General features: G+C 35.2%; 1 protein-coding gene across 20 annotated transcripts in view; it reads left to right on the top strand.

Moving 5' to 3' along the window:
* Positions 1-21,459, top strand: part of DMD (dystrophin) — a 1,120,784-nt gene that overhangs the window by 961,260 nt on the left and 138,065 nt on the right. For all 20 annotated transcript variants that reach the window (XM_071750505.1, XM_071750583.1, XM_071750574.1 and 17 more), the window contains one exon: positions 2,730-2,876. In XM_071750505.1, coding sequence (XP_071606606.1) covers positions 2,730-2,876 — 147 coding nt within the window. The remainder of the gene's footprint in view (positions 1-2,729; positions 2,877-21,459) is intronic.

Below are 21,459 nucleotides of genomic sequence, written 5' to 3'. Positions count from 1 at the left end.
TGAATTGGATAACTGTGTAGTCAGTACCACTCTTTTCATGTTGTTGCTGTTTCTTATGTCTGGATTTGTTTAACTTATAAAAATGCTTGTAAAAATTCAGGCTTAGTAATAATAGAATATAGAATATTGAATTCAAATATGTTGAAAAAGCTGTTGTATTTTGTAAATTAGAAAATTAACTTAATGGTGCAAAAATCAGCATCCTTGCAGCTGGAAAAAAAGAGAAGAAAAAAAAAGAATAAAAGCAAGCATTAATAGAGATATCAATTGAAGAGAGGATAGAAGTTTTATTTTTCATTTCCATGTGTATTTCCATTATTTGATTTCTTTATTCTGATTTGCTTCTCTGTCTAGGCCTTTCTGCTCTGTAAAATAACTATCAAAAATCATACTGAGTAAATATGAAGGATTTTCTGTTTCATCTTAATTCACGTATAATGATTGTGTGATTTACCTAATCAGTTATGTGAATCTTCAAATGAGACTAGTACCTTCAAGTCAACATTGCAGTTACAAATAATTCATCTGGTATCAGACACTTAATTGTATGTTTAAAACCAAGTTGTTTATAAACAGACCTCTGTGCTTTGCCGAAGCAATTAAGTTTTCAATCAAAGCCTGATCCTATTACAATACAAATTAATAGAATACTGACTTAATTTAATTCAGGAACTGCACTGAATTTCATTTTAATATGGAACTGATCTATGCAGGTGATCTGCATTTATTCTAGTGGGATTTTTCGTTTTACAGAGACATATGTAATTATGGTTTTTTACTTTTTAGTATGTATTATTATATATTGTACATAATAATATGTGAAATATATATTTATGTATGGCTTGATAACTGGTAAAATTAGCTGAGAAGTGTTCTCTCATACTGGAAATGAAGTAACATTGGAGAAATTGAGTTCACCATCCCAAGTATAATCCACAGAATCATGGCCAAGGCTCTTGTGCTATGGAAGCTAACAAATCACAGAAAAAAATAACTATTTGCAAGTGGAGTTTTCACAGAATGGTATATATATCTCTTCAGCCTTTGAGGCCTTTACCTTATGAGAACAAATTTCTATTTTTAAAGCATGTTTTTTTTTCTCTGAATTCAATTACTAACTAAAGTGATCAGGGTAAGGGTATGTGTAACTCTGTGGGATAAAATCAAGCTTGCAGGCTCTTTGCTTTGTATTGTGGACCTTAGTCTCCACTACAGTGTAAATCAGTATTCCCACCAGTAATGTCAGTTGTTCAGTAGAATAAAACTCGTGAAACTGAGAAGCCAACTGTTATGGCATTGAACTTGATATATGCATTTTCACTCACATTGTGTCACTTGTATAGTTCTCTGCACTTTGCTTTACAAAATACACATCGCTTCTGATTGTGTATTTTACAGATTTATCATTAGAGTAATTCACTGTACATGAGTGCCACTTAAATCAGACTAACTCCTTATGTTGCAGGGTAATTTAACATAATTAGTGGGAGTCAAATCTGGTTTTGAAAGACATTTGAGGAGCAATTTTTCAATGATGTTTATCTTTAGTGCAGTTCATGGCATTCTAGTGCCTATGAATGTCTTCATACCATTTACTCTTAAGGTTCATAGAGATACTGAATGGGGTTTTTTTGACCTTTTATGGATTACGTGTTGATGAATAGATTACTAGGCAATAATTTCAGGTTATTTTATGACCTAAAATGAGATGCAGACCACATGTGGTCTGTATTAAAAATGCCAAGAAAAAGCAAGACTAATAGAGCAAGTAAATTATACTGCCTTTGTGAGCAGACATCATGCGGCAATAAAAAGTGCTCCTGAAAATGACAGATTGTGTCCCTTAGAAGTGACTCATTGGTACATTTAGACATATTTTATCATGTTAAAGGCTCATAAATGTCTCACTATAAAAGATAGATATGGAACAGTAGAATATCTGCATAGAGATTCCCCTTTTTGATATAGTCATGGTGCCCTAAATTTGCCTGAATTTATGCATATGCATCATGGAAGCATCATCACAAGGCTGTTGCTTTTAAAATCATGAAATTAGCAACTAGCATCTTTTTTTTTTCTACCTACATTACTGAAATTATTAGCTAGACTTCCTCTAACGTATCATTTAAACATTATCTTACAAGTTTAGTTATTTTATTTTTTTCTGAAATATGAGTCATATATATGCCAGTTTGGGGTTTGTATCAAAAAGAATTCATACATATACTTCCTGTTACTAACCTTTTGTTTGTAATACACAATATATTTTGGGGAAGATCACAGCCTTAGATCATAGCCTTAGTGAGTTCTGTAATAGTTTTAAAATTGCTTCTCTTTTTTTCATTTGTTATCGTTGGAAACAGCAGTTTTCCTCTGTTTTCATGTGTTAAACATCACTGATCACTCCCATCCACCCCAAGGAAAATGGGCTACACACACATAAAGGATGGGTCAGATAGAACATGCCCTGCAGTCCACAGCCCAGTGGGTGTGCTGGTCAGAGATTTGGCTTAACTGGCCAAACGTTGATATGAACATTCCAACTTTTTGTCACTTTATGAAATGCTTATCCTTGAGACCCAAAGCCCATATGAAGTTATATAAAAAGACTGTTGACTGTGTCATGATCAGTACATTTTTCCTTTCAGTTTGACGTGGGATACCATTCCATTACTAATCAGCCATTAGTTTTTGTAGTACTCATCTTTATTTATATTTAATTCACACAGGTTTATCGAGCAGAAATTGTACCCCTTAAAGAAAAGGTGCATCACGTCAATGAGCTCGCTCACCAGTTCACTCCTCCAGATATTCAACTCTCCCAGTACAATCTCAGCTGTGTGGAGGACCTGAACACTAGGTGGAAGGTGCTACAGGTATGTTTCCTATGACTTTTTTCTTTATGCTACATTTAAGAAATTATTTTTTTTATTATTACTGTGTGTTTGTCTTTTCCCTGTGGAATACCACCAAAAATACACCGAGGATTGAAAGAGGAAGCAGACTTTCAGTCATGCTACCTATACGAGAAAATAGGAATTAAAGCTGAATGCTCTATTTTCATGTGCTTCTGAATACTTTAGCAAGTAAAAGTAGAAGTTCAACACTGGGCTGGACGAGACTTTGGGCAATCTGGTCTAGTGAAAGGGAGGTTGGAATTGTCTGTGCAGGGGGGTTGGAACTAGGTCCTTTCCAACTTTTAAGGTCCTTTCCAACCCAAATCACTCTACGATTCTGTGAAATCTGGTGATCCAGTTGTTCATGTAGTTAAAGTTCTCAGACAGATAAAATACCTAATTGTATTTTCACCTTTTAATATTAATATTTAGATTTTTTGCTGCCAAATATATTTCAGGATCATTTATTTTAACTACTTTGTATATGTTTGTTTTTTTGTTTTTTTGTTTTTTGGTGTATATAGAAGATTAACTTAAGACAGTTTACTTCTACTACTTCATTACTTTTACTATTGTTTAAATAATTTTCAGGAGCAGCAATTTTAAATAAATTACTCACAGACAGATTAATGCTTCTGGGCAGTGAAACCTTTAAAGTCACACCTGTAGAACAGTTATAAAATTACAAGGTGTTGCATGTGTTCAGGTAATTGGCAAGACTTAATACTGCATTTAAAGTTTTTCAGAGGGTTGTTATAAACTGAGCTCTAATGCAGGAAAAGTATTAAGATACATTATGAAATTAAGATGAACTTGAATTGTAAATAACAAATACTGAAAAATTGCAAATTCGTTGGATTTTTTTTTGTTTGCACATATATATAGATATATAAAAAACACTTTAATTTTGGATTATTTTGTTTTGTCTTGTGATAAAGACTTCAAATATTTATATTTTTTCCAAAATTCACAATACCTTAGCTGAGAATTTCATGAAGAGTGTGCATGCCATACACATTATATGATGATGCATGTCCCACAGCAGTGGGGTAATGTAACAATTAAATGAAGAGAAAAACAGTTAAATTAATTTCATTGGGGGCTGAATTTTGGTCACTGTTTTATTTTTTCTACATCACTGCTTCACATTTAGAAATTTTGTCATTGTATTTACCTCAGTATATTGTAAAAATGTAGAAATATAGAGGTTAATAAATAGTTTCACCTTCATTGTAAAAACCAAACACTGGCAATGAACAAAAATGAATCAATTCCCTCTTGTCCTACATACCAATGAAAGATCATGGTGATGTTAACTCTAATAGCCAATAAGAGGTTATTGATCCTTTACTGCTTCTCCAAAAGAAATCTCACAGCTCTGTGACATCTCCACGTCACCACCATTCATGCAAATATTAATGATTATTTTGTCTTGCTTTGTCTTCCTAAATCAAAAGTTTGCAGTGAGAGTGCTAGTTTAAGTTAAAGATCATTAGTCCAAGATCTTTGGCCACTAGTATCCATTTTTCCTGGATCCTCAGCCTAGAGTCCAGATGATATTATTAAAGAAGATTGACAGAAACCTGGACGATAAAATCAGTATTCCCAAAATATTTATCCCATATATGAGAGCAATCACATCTGTTTAGTTTTTAAAAAAATAACAATAAGTGGTTTAGTTAACAAACTTGCTATGATTCATTTCACTAATAAAACAATAAACTAGGTTCCAGTCTTTTGCTGAAATATACTTCATTACTTCAGCAGGAAATAAGGGAAAGCAGGAAATATTTCAGAATGTAACCATCCGTGATATGAAAAAGTCAACTCTGAAAGAAAGCCAGAGATAAAAGTTTTGTTGTTCTCATTCATGGAAGAATTGGACAGAGGGCCAGCTTGACATTGTAGACCATTTAAAAATATATGGGCAAATCACATTTTTACACAAATTTCAAAGATAAAATGTTATTTTTCCAGGGAGCATAAGAAACATTGAGAACAATTAACTTTTCCTTGTAAATTACTGTCTTGATTGATCAAATCTCTGGAATACAGTGTTTCATCTTCTATGAAGATGCATACTTGGTGACCGTATGTTAGAGAGAGATGATAGCATTGATAGAACAGATATTTAGTTGCAATATTATGTTTTACTGCCTTTTTTTCATATTTACCTAAATGTCATCTGTAAGATATGGTGAGCAAGGGGAAAACACTCCAGTATATTTTTAAACCTATCCTGAGGGGAGCAGGCATAAGTAACTTTGAAAGATTGTCGTGTACAAAAGGCCAAGATGTGACCCCTAGGAAGGAGCAGAGCACATCTGTTACTGTAATATAATTTTTCTATATAAATGGAGCAAAGTTTGAGACATCTTGACAGGTAGAGCTCATTTTTCTTAGAACAGCATAGCATAGTTCATTTGGAAAGGACATAAAACAGTTATCTAGACCAATTTTTCTACGTATGAGGTTTGCTGGGCCTGAACAGAACTTGGTAGCATATATTGTTCTGTGTTACAGTTACTTATTTATGTATAACCAGCATTCCAGTTAGGTGCGATACTATTTATAAAAAACTGAAATTTTAGCCACACAATAGGAAAACCAAATTATTCTTCTTATTATTAACCAAATTAACCAAAATTCAATTAACCAAATTCTTCTTATTATTAAACATATTATTATCTCATTAGTAACCGAATTGTCACATAAATTATCTCCCTAATTTTTTTGTAATTTCATAATTTTTTCTATTGATTTCATCCTCCAGTGTATTTTCATGTGTCTTTCTCTATTACCCGTATTTCCTCTTTGCCTTCTATTAATTATTTTTTAAGTGTTTCTTTCTTTGTTCCTGTTCTTCTCTGTCATTCCCCATCTTATTTCCCCCATTTCTATGATATTTTTTTTTTTGTTCTTCCTCTCCTTCTGCAGCTGTAATTCTTCTCAGTTGTCATATTTTTCTCCTCAAATGTTAGACCTCTCCTTTTCATATTCCTAGTGGGGAAATTATTTCTTACCCGCTTATCCCATTTCAAAGAAAATAACATTTCATAGAAAATAACTTTCATAGAAAATATCTTTCCTTGCCAGAAAGATAGCCAGTTTTGGTTATGTGTGGGAAAAATACGTAAGGACACCAGGTTTATCAGACCTGAAATAATAGTGAATTCTAGTTTTATGTGAAAGTTGCAGAGTATTGTCTAGAGGATAAAACATCCCCTTGTTTGTTGCTTTATCAACATAGGGACTTTTATAAGATCAAAGGAAGAAATGTATCATTTTAAGACAAACCTTACAGGCTTGTAGAGTGACATTAGTACTATAAATGAATAATGTCAAATGTTACTGCAGAATCTTCTTAGAACCTCATTTATATTTCTGCAATAATGCATTTTTGCCACCTATTTACTTTTTTTGTGATCAATTTTAGCCAATATGTTCTGGAGTATTAGTGGAAGAAAAATGTATGCAAAGCACTCAACCAATTACTGACACAAGCAGTTCTGGTTCTGAAGTGCTGTATGTTGGTGTCTTTCATTAATGAAAGCTAATGCACTTAGCTCAGTCACTGAAAACTGTATTATCATTTGAGGCGTTCAGGAAAAGTGAAAATAATTAGCTTCATGCCTTTTTAAAACAGCAGTTTTGAGGAAAACATGCTGTTTATTTTTCCTTTTTTTTTTTTTTTTTGCAAACGTGAAAGGAGATGAAATCTCTACAGAGAGCTATTTGCTATGAATTTCACAAAGAGCTCTCATGTTCAGAGGCCGTGTGCTTCAAACAGTATGTGTAATGAGATCATCCTGGGGCAAAACATGTCTACAAACTCTTGCTTACTTGCAGTCAATGTTTGAGGACCCAGGGAGACCCGAGTGGCTGGAATCATATCCACTTCACTTTGGTCAGAGATCCAGTTGGTATAATTCTGGTCAAAAAGCAAAGCCTCTATCGTGTCAAAGAAGTTACAAATATCCCATGGGGAACATAGCCTTCAGCTATCAAGAAAGATTTTTTTGGCTTAAATCAAATTGTACCTACTCTTATTTAGAACAGCACCTTTTATAAGCTGAAAAATAGAAGACCTGTCACTCATACAAAAAATATATATATTTAGAGATTTTGTAATGGTATTTATATTCCAGTGCTATTAGTTTACCAAGTTGTAATGAACTGCTGTCATTTGTGAGTGGGTGTCTCTGTCCATAATGGTGAGCCCAGCCATTCTAGTTTGTAAAACTTATTAGGCTAGCACTAAATAGCCCATGCCCTGCATATATAGCTAAATACAGATAGAGAGAGAGAGAGATATAGGTAGAGATAGATATTGACATGACACACACAGATACAGTTGAACCTGATGATCTTCAAGGTCTTTTCCAACCTAAACAAATCCATGATTCTGTGATTTCTATATATAAAGTGTGACTGTAAAGAATCATTAGCCCTGATTTCAGTGTTGTTCCTAACTGAGGGAACTGGGGCTGTTCATCTTGGAGAAGGGAAGGCTGAAGGGGAGACCTCATTGCTCTCTTCAACTACCTGAAAGAGGGTGTAGTGAGACAGATGTTGTCCTCTTCTCCCTGGTGACCAGTGATAGGACAAGAGGAAATGGGGTCATGCTCCTCCAGGGAGACTCAGGTTGGATATTAGAAAAAATTTATTCACAGGAGTAGTTAAACACTGGAACAGGCTGCCTAGGGAGGTGGTGGAGGCACCATCCCTGGAGGTGTTCAAAAGACAGGTAGATGAGGTAGATGGTTTAGTGGCTGTGGGTTGTAGGGAGGGTGGTTGGATGTGATGATCTTAGAGCTCTTTTCCAACCTTCATGATTCTATGATTCTATTCTATGATTCTAATCTGTATTCTATTCTATTCTATGATTCCTCAGCTCATCTTGAACCAGTAGCAAAAATTTTCCAGCACATGGGGATTTGAAGTTTGATGTGGCACAAGTGTGCTGCCTCTTTTTAAGGGGTCCAGCCACAGCTACTATTCTGTTGCCTCAAACATCACTCTCTACTTACAGAAGCTGCTGAAGAAACAACCTTTTAATACCACTGCAGGCATCATTTTTTTTGCATTCTACTGAGGATGAGCTCTTCACTGAGCTACATGTTTCACACACATTGCAGTATCACAGTAATGAATTATTTTAAAAACCAGCATCTTCTGGGCACTGTATGATTATTAGCTAGTTCTTTCAATCCATGGTGGGAAATAGTAGTGAGCTATGAGCTATGTTTGCAGAGGAAGTAACATTGAGAATATAGTAGGAAATCCCTTCTTTTCTGAAATGAATGTCAATTTGTAACTATGCATCAGCCTTGCTGGCCTCCATAAGTAATTATCCCACTAAATGATAGGTGTTTTAAAATATTTTTTCAGATTCAGTGGCTCTCTCAAAACTGAGTCACAAAGCATTCTAAGCAGCAGTCCTCAGCTCACACCCCACTTTTGGTAGGGCATGGGCACCAGGGCAAATAAATTTTATAGGCACTGATCCATTATAGTAGCCTTTATGTTTGGGTTGTGGTTTTTTACATTCATCATCTATCTGTCATGTCTTCTTCAAGAAAAAAAATCCTCAGAAAATAAGTGGAATATCAACAAAAATACATATGTAAGATAAATGTTTATTGAGACCTCCCACAGTTTTATTGAAATAAGTTAACTAGATTCTCACATCCTTTTTTTATTTCTACATGTATGGTGCAGTAGTGATTTCAAGAAGCATGCTTGAGGTCCAAAACATGTAATTAAGATTTGAATGTGATCAAGGATATTCTCTTAAATAATTTTTCCTGAAGCAAACCTCTTCTGGATCTTTATCCAGAATTCTGAACTTCAGTTCTGAACAACTTCAGTTGTTCAGTTGTTACTGCATAGTAATCTCACAAAGGAAAGCTTTACTCATATAAATAAATAGAAAATCTGCCTTAACTTTTTTTATATCTTATAAGTGAAGTTATTCTAAGTTAAACTGCAATTGTAAACTAGGAGTATGCTAACAGTTGTTAGATTGACAGATGATGCAGCAGTGGCAAGAAAGATGTTCCTTCCTCTGTGAGACAGTGTCTTATGCCATATGAATTTGCCACATAAAAGGCAGTTAGATTTTTATATTTTAGCATTTTTTCCTTTCTGTTATCTTAGCAGTTTCTCTTTCCATTGTGTAGCTTCATTAATTTTAATCATTAGTTTGTTTCTATTTATTTGCTTTTGCCCTTTTTTAAAACTAGAATTTGATTTATGTCATCTGTAACAGACAAAACAGGAGACAACTTTTCCAACTGTATGGAGCCAAAATTCTAGCTCTTCCATAATTATGCTAATTAAGGCATTTCTAAAATCATAGTTCTTTGCAACCTTGAAATATGAAATTATTTTAGTAGATTCAGATTTCATCCTCTCAGCAGAGGGAGATTTTGACCCTCTTTGGAAGCTGAGTTTACCCATCAGACTCTTTAGTTAAATTGTTGTTTTGTTTATGCCGTGAGAACTCGAACTTCTGCCAAAAGCACAGTTGTCAGGGCTCTTTAGTGGTCTCTTATTTATATAACTGGCTCTGCCAGTTGGCTAAAGAAGTCATGTACCCATGTATTTTTCTTCATTTTTGTTAGCTTAAGCCTCAGTTCTTCTAAACGTTTGCAAAGGTCTGCATATAGATTTATTTTACAGTCATTCATTCTTTAGAGATCCTATTTGTTTATTTCTGTAAGCTAGTGGAAGGAGGCCAGCTATCTGGACTGGGATTCAATTCTTCTAATGAAGTGTGTGTCAGAAATTGGAAGGATTCCTTCCTAAATTAGAAGGACATCTTTATTGTACTTTGTGGCATGTTTAGGGCAGTCAGGAAAAGGAAGTTTATGTGTAGGTATAACAGGTATGGTTATCATCAACAGCCTTGCCAGCAGGAAAACTAATAAGACCACACTGAAGTTACGATGTTCTGTTTGGTGAACCTCTGTGAAAACTTAGACTAAAGCATTTTTTTATTTTTAATTTTTTTTAATTGAGATGGTACATTCATTTTAGAGTTTGGTTATCTTTTTCTGACTTCCTTTGCTTTGAAAATTTGTCCTCTATGAACATTTGTTTCAAAGAACCATGTAGAAGAACAGCAATTTACCCTACTTTATATTCTCACTTAAATATGAATATGTAGATCTCTCTGGACATATTTATTTTGTTTCTCCTATATGTGCATGTGTATATGGGATTGTAAAAAATCTAAGTTACATTGCTTATAAGCATTTGAAATTTAGCAAACACGGGAAAATGCTACACGTGCAACTTGAATTTAGCACCCTACAATCTTTGCACATACAATATATTCAGTAAGAACACTGATTTATCTGGGTAATGGATAAAGGAGGTGGATGGGCATGTTAGTTTATATGTGCTAGTCCTTTTTCTTTATAAAACAAGACTTGCACAATTTACTTCCACCTGTCAACACTTACAGATTATGTTTGGCAGTGCACATATCTATGAGTCACAGCAAACTATCTTTAGGATACTGGAGAAAGTAGGGGTTATGATGCTGTTGAAAATAAATTCACTTCAATCAACATACACGAGTAGAGTTGCTTTTCAGCCAAGCAGTTTTAGGTAAACCATTCAGTTTATAACTCTTTAACTTATTTACTAGCCAAAAGTAAAACTGTACTGAAGATGCAATCATTACTATTCTTTAATGTTTATGATCCATAATATCTGAGCAACTCAAAAGCATTCATTGAAATTATTTCTGTAGAAGTTCCTTTGAGAAGGAAAGTGGAAGTTACATTTGGAGAAATAAGGATCTGATACAATCCTACAAGGTAGAGTAGACTATGGGACTTAGTAGTTTTTACTTTAAGTGCTAAAATTGCATAACTTCATTCTCTTCTTGTCCAGATTGAGAGACTATGGCCTGATTTTTTTTTGTTTTCAAGAACTTTTTAGATGTGTGACTGGATTCCAATACATTATGTTTAGGATGTTCATTAAGAGAATTAGGATTTTTTTAAGTAGGAATATGTGAAGGTGGAAAGCTGGGATGTACAGAAACTGAACAGCAGTCAGAAGTGTAAAGCAAACAAGGGCAAAATAAAAATGAACCTTGCAATTATAAGTCATTCCCCTATCCTGAATACCTTGCTTTCCTTGCCAAACTGTTACCAACTATCAGAGCTCATAATTCATGGTGTAGATTTAAAAATGTGACAGAATAGGACAGGATTACATAGGGTAGAGTAGAGCAGGATACATTTTCAGCTATATGCTGACACCAGAAGAATGATGAGTTTTAGCAATTTCTGTTTTTGCTCCATAACTTGAAGGGGATATAGTCTGCTGACAGAGACTGTCTGTCCATTCATCTCCATTTGATTTGAAAAGAGGTTAAAGCAGATGTAGAAAGTTTGCTTTGGATGTGGAACACGTTTGTTGCAGATAAAGTGTTCACAGAATTTAAGAGCTGTCCTGTAAAGGCGCTCTCTAATGTGATTTTCAGAGCCTCGTAACTCAATGAAACCTTAATGAATATCCTTGGAAGCAGTATAAAACCTCTTAGATAACAAGACATAGTGCCAAAATATTGTTAAAGATTTTTAGAAGGGAGAGACTGTAAAACTGGAAAAAATATTGCTCTTTCTCTACATTTTTGCTAATACTTTTTTTATTTCTGAAATCCTGTGAATTTTTTTGGAAGAAACTTCATTTAAAGTTGTAAAAAATCACAAGGTAGAAAAATAATATGCAAGTCTCCATTGAGTCCCTTTGTCTTTCTGACATATCAATTGCATGTTATAACACTGCATATTTAATCTGTCTACTTTCAAGTTACAGAAAGCTTTCACAGCCTGTAGGCTATGCAGTACTCCATGTTTTATTTTCTAAATAATTTTGCCTCAGTAAGGCTTTAAGATAAGTAAGATATTTTTTCCTTTTTAGAAAGCACAGTTAAATATACTTGTGAAAATACTAAAAATGTCAGTAGCGTTGTGACACTGTTTTAAAACCAGCCTTTGTAGATCATTATGTGGGTCGTTTTCACAAGGTGCTCTCTAAAATTCCCTTTGTAGTTTTCATCGCACCTGAGTAAAGCTGAACATTTTGTCCTTCTGTGGAAAATTCTGCGCAGTTTACAAGTCACATAATTGTATATTAACTGTATAGAAAACACTTTAAAATAGCTCAGCTCCTGGTGTTTTGTGTGTAAAATTTTTTTTTATAAAATGCTAATTTGGATTCACCTGGGATGACCCAAGCAAAAGGAGTTATTTCAAGGTGCTCGATGCTTCCTGTTCTCATCTAAGCTATTCAATTTTTGTGCTTGCTGTTATTTGGTCATGCTCTGATACTGAAATAACCTTCAGAAATGCACCCATTTGTTGCAGAGCAAACATAGTACAACTTATTGTTCTTGACTCAAAGCTTACAACTCATATTTTTATTCCTACTAGTTTGTTATTTGTTTTGTACCTGGAGCATCATAGCAGCATCCAAATCCTATGTTATGGAAATAAAATCTTTAGGCTGTGCCCTTTCATTTGGAAATCTTCAAGTACATAGGTTGAAGACTCAATTAGTCACTTCATTTTTTTAGGTGTTCACAGTTGGTTCTCTGCCATAGCAGTTTGTTTTAAACCAAATTAATGGTCTGATCAATTAGCATAAATCATTGTAGAAAAATAAGCCAACGTCTCTGTTTGTAGACTGTATATTCATTGTGTTGGATATTTTCCTCTTCATCTCTCTGATTTCTTATATTGATCCCCAGTGTTTTGCGTCCTTTTCCCCACAAAAAATCTCACTTTTTACTTACTTTCCTCTGTGAAAACAGTGGGTTCTATTTTACTTAGCTAACACATAGCTGATAATGCAGTGCTGTTTCAGCAGCGCTGGGATTTTTTAGGGTATTCAGAGGAATGTGTCTTCCGTAAAATAGCTTGCAGTTTCTGTTATATCCTAGAATTCCAGTTCCATATCTCCAAGCATCACATGTAAAATCCTGAACTGACTTTGTCTGTACCCTTGCCAGCCAAAGAGCTAAGATAACTGAATTTGGTTTGCACATAAGCTGTTGTAGTTGGTTGCAATGTATCTCTGAATCTGGCAAGGTTTATCTTTAAGGAGAAAGGGTAAATTTTTCTCAGAAAACCTTCATAACTTTATTCACCTGTGAATGACATGTGAAATACTGTCACACCAGTATGGTCTGCTGCAGAAATCAAAAAAGTCAAGTTCTTTCAAAAGTCAAATTCTAATACTATTTTTTTTACCAGTGAAGAGGTCAGCTCTCAGCAAAAAAAAAGACAGACAGACCCTGTCTTATAATCACCAATTTTCTGTCTCAACACTGTGCCCCCACATCATTAGACTGCTCAGCAGCTCCTAAAGCTGATGAGATAAGCCCTTGATGTTTAACAGTGACACATCGTGGTGACTATTTTAGCTTTGCCAATGACACCCTGCACAATTATTCAAATTATTTTACATGTTTTTAGTTAAGTATCCATTTTTGGATCAGAATAGGATGTTGCGAAACTTAGTTAATTTAAAATGAAATTGTTCTGATGCTTTACACAATCTCAGGGTCTGCCCCATTCCCTAGAAAAGTGGGACAGAAAAAACACACCTCTTTCATGTAGATTTGTGTTTATAGTTATTTAATGTTATATAGGCCAAGACCCCTGATCACAACTAATAGTATATATGTGATATGAGCTGTACTACAGTATGTTGACAGGGCTTTGCAAAAATCTGTCTTAAATGTTTCAGTATGTATTTTGAAAGCATTATTATATTTAGAGAAAAACATGGGTATTTTAAAATCAGCTTCTGTTATTCTGTGAACCTATTCCAGAAAGCAAATCACAGATTCCTCAGTATTACGTTTACATGATACTGTATGGTATTCAGTGGTAACACTGCTCTGTGAAAAAAGAAATATGAGGCAGACTTCAAACTGTTATGTTAGCAATTAAGCTGTCATGGGCCATTTGCTTTGTCTGCTCTGCCATCCCTCACAACTGTGTTGCTATCCCTCTTGAGTTTGTGTAGCTCAGATATCCTGGTATGACCCAAGAGCAACGTCTGTGCCTTTGTGTGCCAGAAGAAAAAGTCTTTGTTGTACCATTTATTAAAGAGCATCCTAGTAAAGATGTAAAAGTTCAAAGAATGAAAATCATGATTTGCAGTTTTCAGTTCTGATTCAATTCTAATAAATTCTTAAACCTTTCTGTAGGTTTGTTCCTGATCTTTCTAGTCTTTGGATGAGTAGTCCAGAAAAGATGTATTCACAGATGTACAAAAAGTAGATTTCATGAGCTCCCAGGCTATATTATTTACATGATCAGTGTATTCATACATCAGTGGTACTGCTTACAGATACTGTATTTCACAGTCTTTCTCATATTCAGACAGGTTTTAGCTTGCAAGAAATGTTTAATTTTTATTTTTTTTCTGAATGAGTGCATAACTAACAGATGTTTGGTTTTGGCTCCATGTCTGCATTCTTTGAAAGCTGGAGAATTAAATTGCTGACATTCAGACAACACTAATTCACATATCCAGGGAGCCTAATTTGCCGTCCCTGAGATCCTGATTCCTGGTGTTCATGGGTTTAAAAACCATTTCAGTGACACAATATAAGAATAGGCTGGGGAGTTTCAATAGTATGATCCTGCTAAACATAATTACATTTTATAAACATCTGCGTCATTACTGGTGTGATTCATCTCTAAGCTGTATACAGCTGTGTTTCCAGTTTCAATTAACAGTCTCTTAATTGCATATCCATCTCATGTTACTGATTTAGTTAATTTATTCATAATTAAGAGTATTCTATTTTCTACGAAGGTTTGTTGAGCTTAGTACATTATAAAAAATTAAAAACCGAAGGCTGAGGGATTTTAGTTCTCACAATACTGGCTTCGGAACAAAAATGCCCTTCACGCACCTAGAGAGGAAGATGAGATATGACAAGAACTGTTTTCTTTTTGGAAAATATCTTTTGTATATCAGTAGAAGAATATTGTGTGCAAAATGTTTCAGAAATCCTAGAGAAAAACCTGTCCACAAGCTAATAGTTTTTCATTTACCATTCTAGCAGGATTGTTTGCAGTTCTCCAGTACTTTGTCAATATACAAATACTGTCTTCTGTTATCTTTTCAAGCCCCTTTGGAATATTCATCCTAGGAAATATCTGTAATATTAAGTCCTTGTATGTTTAAATGGTCCTATAAAGAAAAAAAAAATCAAATTTTTAATATCTTTAGAATGAAAAATATTTTCATACTTGTATTTTATCAGTGAGCAGGTGTTCAGCATCCCTTTCTGGAAAAGGAGAGAGAACTAAGGGACAGTATTCCTTCTTTAAACAGCCTTCCTTCTTTTAATATAAAAACTATCTGTAAGTTGTTAGAGATTGTTTCCCAAGCAGACTATCACATTCCTATAATTTGAAGTAGACAGGAATCTGTAAGATGTACAGAAAACATTTAAATAATCTTATCAATAAGTCTCAAGCAGAGCTGCAGGTTTTTATTGATAGCTGCTGAATCCCTTCTAGCTCAAAATCACAGTTGTCTGCTGCTTTTTCCTTTAATCTTCCCCTTTCTCCAATCTCCTTGATGCTCTTTTTAGTTTCTCTCATTTCCCTTTTTTTCCTTAAGGCTTCCTTTCTTCCTCTTTATATAAGCTTCTCCTTGTCTCTCATACCATCTGTGATCATACCACTACTTTTTACAAAAAGGCTGGGAAGAAAATCATTAAACAAATGGAGAACACAAACAGATAACTGATAACACAAAAAGAAAATTTATAATCTAACAGGGGAAGAAAAGAAAGGAATAGAGAGAGGAAAAGTGGTATGTAAAGTGCAGTTGATGTAGGCTTTTACAGTAGCATTTTTATGAATCACAACTTTTTCTTTTCCCAAGGAATCTCTTAAGATCAGAGTTAGTTAAAGATACAGCCATGCTTTAAGCAGACTTCTAAAGCTCTTCAAAGCAGTCCATCTCATAACTTTCTTTTCTTTTACTTGTCAAATATTAATGCCGGAATGTAATCTTGTGAAGGTAATAAATATTTGAGCAATTTCAACCTTTTAGCTGCACACTCTTGTATTTGGCAAATAGAATGACAGTTGCAGCATTAACCTCGCTGTATGAATTCCAGGCTGCCCCACCTTTTTTGATTAAAATGGTGATTAGGGTTAAAGGAGATTATAGCAATTTGCCAGGGTCCTGTTTCACTGCAAGCTCAAGGTAAGAGAGAGTGATGCCAGTGCCTGTGGAAAGATAGATTATCACAGGTTTATCCATCTTCAAGCTTCTGTGTATTTTACTACCTTTGTTTACTTGTGTACACTCTCCAGGTTTTATTATTCAAGAGGGGAAATGCATTCATTTTCTGCACACAGAAAAAGCTGATGCTTTTCTTTCTCCAAAGAGAGATGTCTCTTAGAAAAGGGAGTGCATAGGCCTTCTAAATGTTATCATATAATTATTGGACTCTGGAGGTTTGTTGGTTTTCCTTTTCCTTTTTCTTATGATATGTAGGAGGATGGGACAATTTTACTTTGTACTTCTGACGGTAGGTTTAAACTTTATGAAGTCTATATGCATGTAAACTTACATGAATTTTTATTTAAAGACATTTTCAATTGATTTTCTTATTTCTCTAGAGACATTCCTGACCCACAAATTGGAAATAAATATAACATCCAGATCGTGAATCACTTTTCTGCTTAAGTTAGGCTTTTTAGAACAAGGTTTTTAGTTCAGATCATTGAGATCAGGTTTCAGTTCCGAATCGTCAATTTCATGTTCTTAGAAATGAGGCTTCTATCCATGTTTTTCCCAGAAGGAAACTTTGTGATCATAGGAAAAAAAAAAATGGCTGATGTTTATGTTCTGCATACTTCGTTGACAGAGAAGAAAAGAAATGCCTGTCATAAAAATATTGGTACATTTTTGAGTTTTTTAGTTTTGTGTCTTTAACCTGAGAGGACAATTTTGCTTTTACTATCCTCTGAGAGACCTGGAACACAAGGATATGACAGAGTAGTAGTAATCTCAATAGTGTATGAGTGTTACTGTGCTCATGCTTGCAGCCACAATGCAGTGAGCCTTAGAACTGACCAGCTCTAAATTTCAGTTCTGAATGCCCCATTGGCTTAATTGTAATTAGTTCTATTACAGTGTATGAAGGTATAATAGAGAAATGTCTTTTGGAATAAATATGTCTTAAACTTACTCCAATTAATTACTTTTCCCCTATATTGACTTCTCCCTGATCCTAAATAATGCCATAACAGTCTTCTCAGCTATGGTGACATGCCTTTCTCTGGATCAGCCAATACCTAAAATGTTTACTTTAAACGTTTACTTGTTATGTAAATAAGTGTAGTGATTTTGAGCAACTCTCAGGTCAGAAATAGATTTCTATTTAACTGACTATTCACACAGCCAAGCCAGGAAAGAAGGAAATCAGTCAGTAAAGATCAAGAAAAGGAGAGGCAGTGTCTAGGCCATCAGAAGATAAGAGGTGTTCCAGTTATGAAACAGCAAGTTGCCCCCCTTATAGGTTGCCCACACCTCCTCCTGACTGTAAGTGCAAATGCTACGTGCCCTACCTATGCTGGTCCTGTTTACTTCCATGGAAGGCACATAAAATGTAGGCATGATTTATTTCCCTGGCTTCTGGCCATGTCAATCCATTATCCTTCGCTGGTGGAAAATCCAAAAGTTCTTGGCCCATTGTACTGAATTACTAAGTCTGTGCAGATTTGAAAACCTAGATTTGTTTCTGAGTTTTTCCTCTGTGCTGTCCTGCCACTCCAAGGACTGTATAATTCCCATTAAATTATCAGGCTTTCAAATTACTTCAGCAGGTTATAGGTCCTGTCCCCTCAGTGCCCCCACCCCCACCCCAGGTATTTGGATGCATAGATGAACTTCTAGAATTTTAATTACATCTGTATCAGATGAGCAGCAGAAATGTAAAAGGGTTTTGGGTGAGATTTAATTTTAGATAGCAGCTTAATTAACTGCATTTGTAAAAACCAGTGCAACTTTAATTAAATGCCTGTACATTAATTTAGTTATTTAATTGAAAATTTATTGGGATAGTCCTTACAATTTACAAGTCTTCCTTTTTGAGGATCTTAAATAAAAGGTGATAATATAATAATTTTTAAAAAACCCTACCTGTATTTAAGCTTTTTCTATATTTCAACCAGCTTTTTTTCAGAATTTTGGGGTTTTTTCTCCTAAATATTTATTCTGTTTTATGGATTTTATAACAGGATTGGACACGTGAAAACTCAACCTATAAATGATGATTGAAGAAGTATTTTTCTCTCTTTATATGTTCTGGGGCTGGTTTATTTCTACTTCCCATCAGCTTTTGTCTCTTTTTCAATGTCATATCCATGCTGGCTTGCTCTACCACAAGAGTACCCCTCCCAAGATCTTTCAAGGCAGAGGTTTCTTTAACTTAGTTGTGCTGCACAGGAAAAGCTGACAGGGTTCTGGGTCTGTCTGGGTCTGCCTGACTCTGTGCTGCCAGAGGTTTAAAAAGTAGGGGAGCAGGTTCATTGAGGAAAGAGGCTCAAGACACCTGAATTCTTTTGCAGTCTTTCATAGGAGCCAGCACATTTCCAGCACAGCACAGCACAGAGCTTGTCTCTGGTTCTTCACTTTGCTTTGAGAGATGTGGAGAGACCAAGAGAGGTTGGAATGCTGCACATCACTAGAGCAGGGTGAGCAGCTGTTGACACAAAACCCTGTGGTGTGTGTCCACGTTCTCTCATGATTTGACAACGTGGGAAAAGGTTACCCATTTCTTTTCACGCTTAGGCTGCATCTACCTGAAGTAGAAATATGTAATATATATGTTGTATTAAACAGATTACAATTGATTCCAACTCACCTTCCTTTTCTGAACCTGTACCAGTGATCACAATCTTCCTGTGATACTATGCATAATTTCCTGTGGTATATGCTTTCCTCTAACTGAAATTATTTCCACTGCCCTAGATTTCCCTTATGACTGAAAAGTGAATTCCATTGATACTTGGCCAAAGAGACTGTTCGTATTAATTTTCTTTTCTTTCCCAACACCTATTGCATGCATCAGTTGCATAAATGATAATATGAAGCCTTTTTAGCACAGCTGGATATTTTTCATTGATCCTTTTCATCTGAGCACCATTCATTAGAGTTCCTTCATCTTTTTGTCTGCAGTGCACTTTATCTACAGAATGCTGGGATCTGTACGACAAAATAGAACAAAATGTACAAGGCCTTCAAGTCCTTCCAGTGTCATATTTGTCAGGTTATAAAATTGAGACAGAGCAAATAGCCCCATTCCCGTGCCTTCCCTGAGGTGTGCCTATTTATTTTAATTTATTGCATACTGACAAAGAAACTATTAGAAATTCCACTTCATTGTGAAATTCTCATTCTTGTGATTTGCCTTACTACTGCCATTCTAGCTGTTCTTTAAAGTACATACTTATAAAAATATAGACTGGTATTAAGAAAGGCTGAGGTTTGCTTTTCAACACCCACAAGAATATTATGTTCTCTGTCCCACAGCTTCACCTTTGCCATCAGAATAACTATATGTATATATAGAACTTCTACTTTTCTCCTGTTCTTAGTTTTAAAAAAACCTAAGTTTTAGAAAAAAGCATCACAACCAATACTACTTTTAAAAGAATTTTTAAATTAATTGTTATGTAAGGATTGAAAGTGCTATTCAGAGAGAAAAACTAAGCATTTTAAAAATTTTTATAAACTTTACAGTGTAAATGCTTTTGAAATTACCTAAGTGAAGCATTGTTTCATTTTTCCTCAACAGTTTAAATATTATGTCTCAGGAAATGCAACCAGATTTTCTGCTCAGCTTTGCCACTACAAATACAAAAGTGGTTTGTGTGTACTTAATATGCATGAAACAAATAGTTCATAGAATCATAGAATGCTTTAGGTTGGAAGGGACATTAAAGATCACTCAGTTCCAACCCCCCTGCATGGGCAGGGACACCTCCCACCAGACCAGGTTGCCCAAGGCTCCATCCAACCTGGCCTGAACACTGCCAGACCAGGAGCAGTGACATCTTCCCTGGGCAACCTGTGCCAGTGTCTCACCACCCTCACAGCAAAGAATTTCGTCCTAATGTCTGACTTAAATCTCCCCTCTTCAAGTTTTAAAACCTTCCTCCTCTTCCTCTCACTACACACCCTTATAAAAAGCCCTACCCCAGCTTTCTTATGGGCCCTCTTCAAATATTGGAAGGTTGCTATAAGGTGACTTCAGAGCCTCCTCTTCTCAAGGCTGAACAACCCCAACTTCTTTAGCCTGTCTTCGTAGGGGAGGTGCTCCAGCCCTCTGATCTGTTTTGTGGCTCTTCTCTGGACTGCTCTGTGTCCTTCTTATGCTGGGGACTCCAGAACTGGACACAGTGCTCCAGCTGGGGTCTCACAAGAGCAGAGTAGAGGGGGAGAATCACCTCCCTCAGCCAGCTGTCTCTGCTTCTTTTGATGCAGCCCAGGACCTGGTTGGCTTTCTGGGCTAAGAAAAGCCCAGAAAAAGAAAATCTGGTCTAGTTGACATTGTCTAAGAAAATAATATATGTGAAATAAAGTAGTCACTGTGCATGTGGATAAAAAAAGAGAGCCTTATGGAATTGTTGAAATAAAATTTAACTATTAGATAAACTGTCGGTTACATCTTTCCAGACAGCAACAGACTAATTTCTTCAACAAGAACACTTCCTTCTAAGACAGTCAACATCTCATTGCTACTTGTTATTTGGGGAGCATTACTTGATTTGCTTCACCTAATTAACTGATGGGAATTCTTGGCTAAATTATGGATTTGGGCTAAATGCTGGATAGTCTTTCTGTACTTTTTATTTGCTGTCATTGACACACTTTATTTATGCAGTACATCAAGTTGTTTGAAGTGAAACTTGGTTGCTATATACTCTTTAGTTGTTCAGTAAAATAAACAGCAAGAGAGTAATTTTCCCACTGCAGCATAGTGTAAAGTTGAACACAGGAATCTGGATAGTATGTTAGGTTTATGAACTCATGAGCCTTTTTTCTCACTGGTAGGAAGTGCTTCTAAATGAACCAAATTTCTTTTTCAAAAGAAAGACTGGAGTAATGAACAACATCATTATGATCTCAACATACTCAGTGAACTTATAGGATGGGTGGTGCTGCTGCTACCATGGTTGCTGTAGTTTCAGTGTCCCTGATAGTTGATGTAATGTCTGCATGCTGTTAGAGCTATTAAATTGCAAATCCAGAAACTACTCCTTCTTAGAATAGTATGCACTTATCTTAAAGGCTCTAACAAAGAGTCCACATCCAAATATTTTCTATTATCTGCTTGATACAGAAGTTGTGTAAATAACAACAGCAACAGTGTTTTCCACAGTGATAATCTAGGGGATTACATTTCTTCTATATCATCATATAAAGAATACTTGCCCAAAGTCATTTCATAGTCACTCATTATTAATTATTGTAATGAAGTCCATGTTTCAGC

The sequence above is a fragment of the Heliangelus exortis genome, chromosome 1 (genome assembly GCF_036169615.1).
Source record: "Heliangelus exortis chromosome 1, bHelExo1.hap1, whole genome shotgun sequence".
Taxonomy (NCBI): domain Eukaryota; kingdom Metazoa; phylum Chordata; class Aves; order Apodiformes; family Trochilidae; genus Heliangelus; species Heliangelus exortis.
Note: the sequence above shows the minus strand (reverse complement) of the source record. Positions and strands in the feature narration are given on the sequence as shown.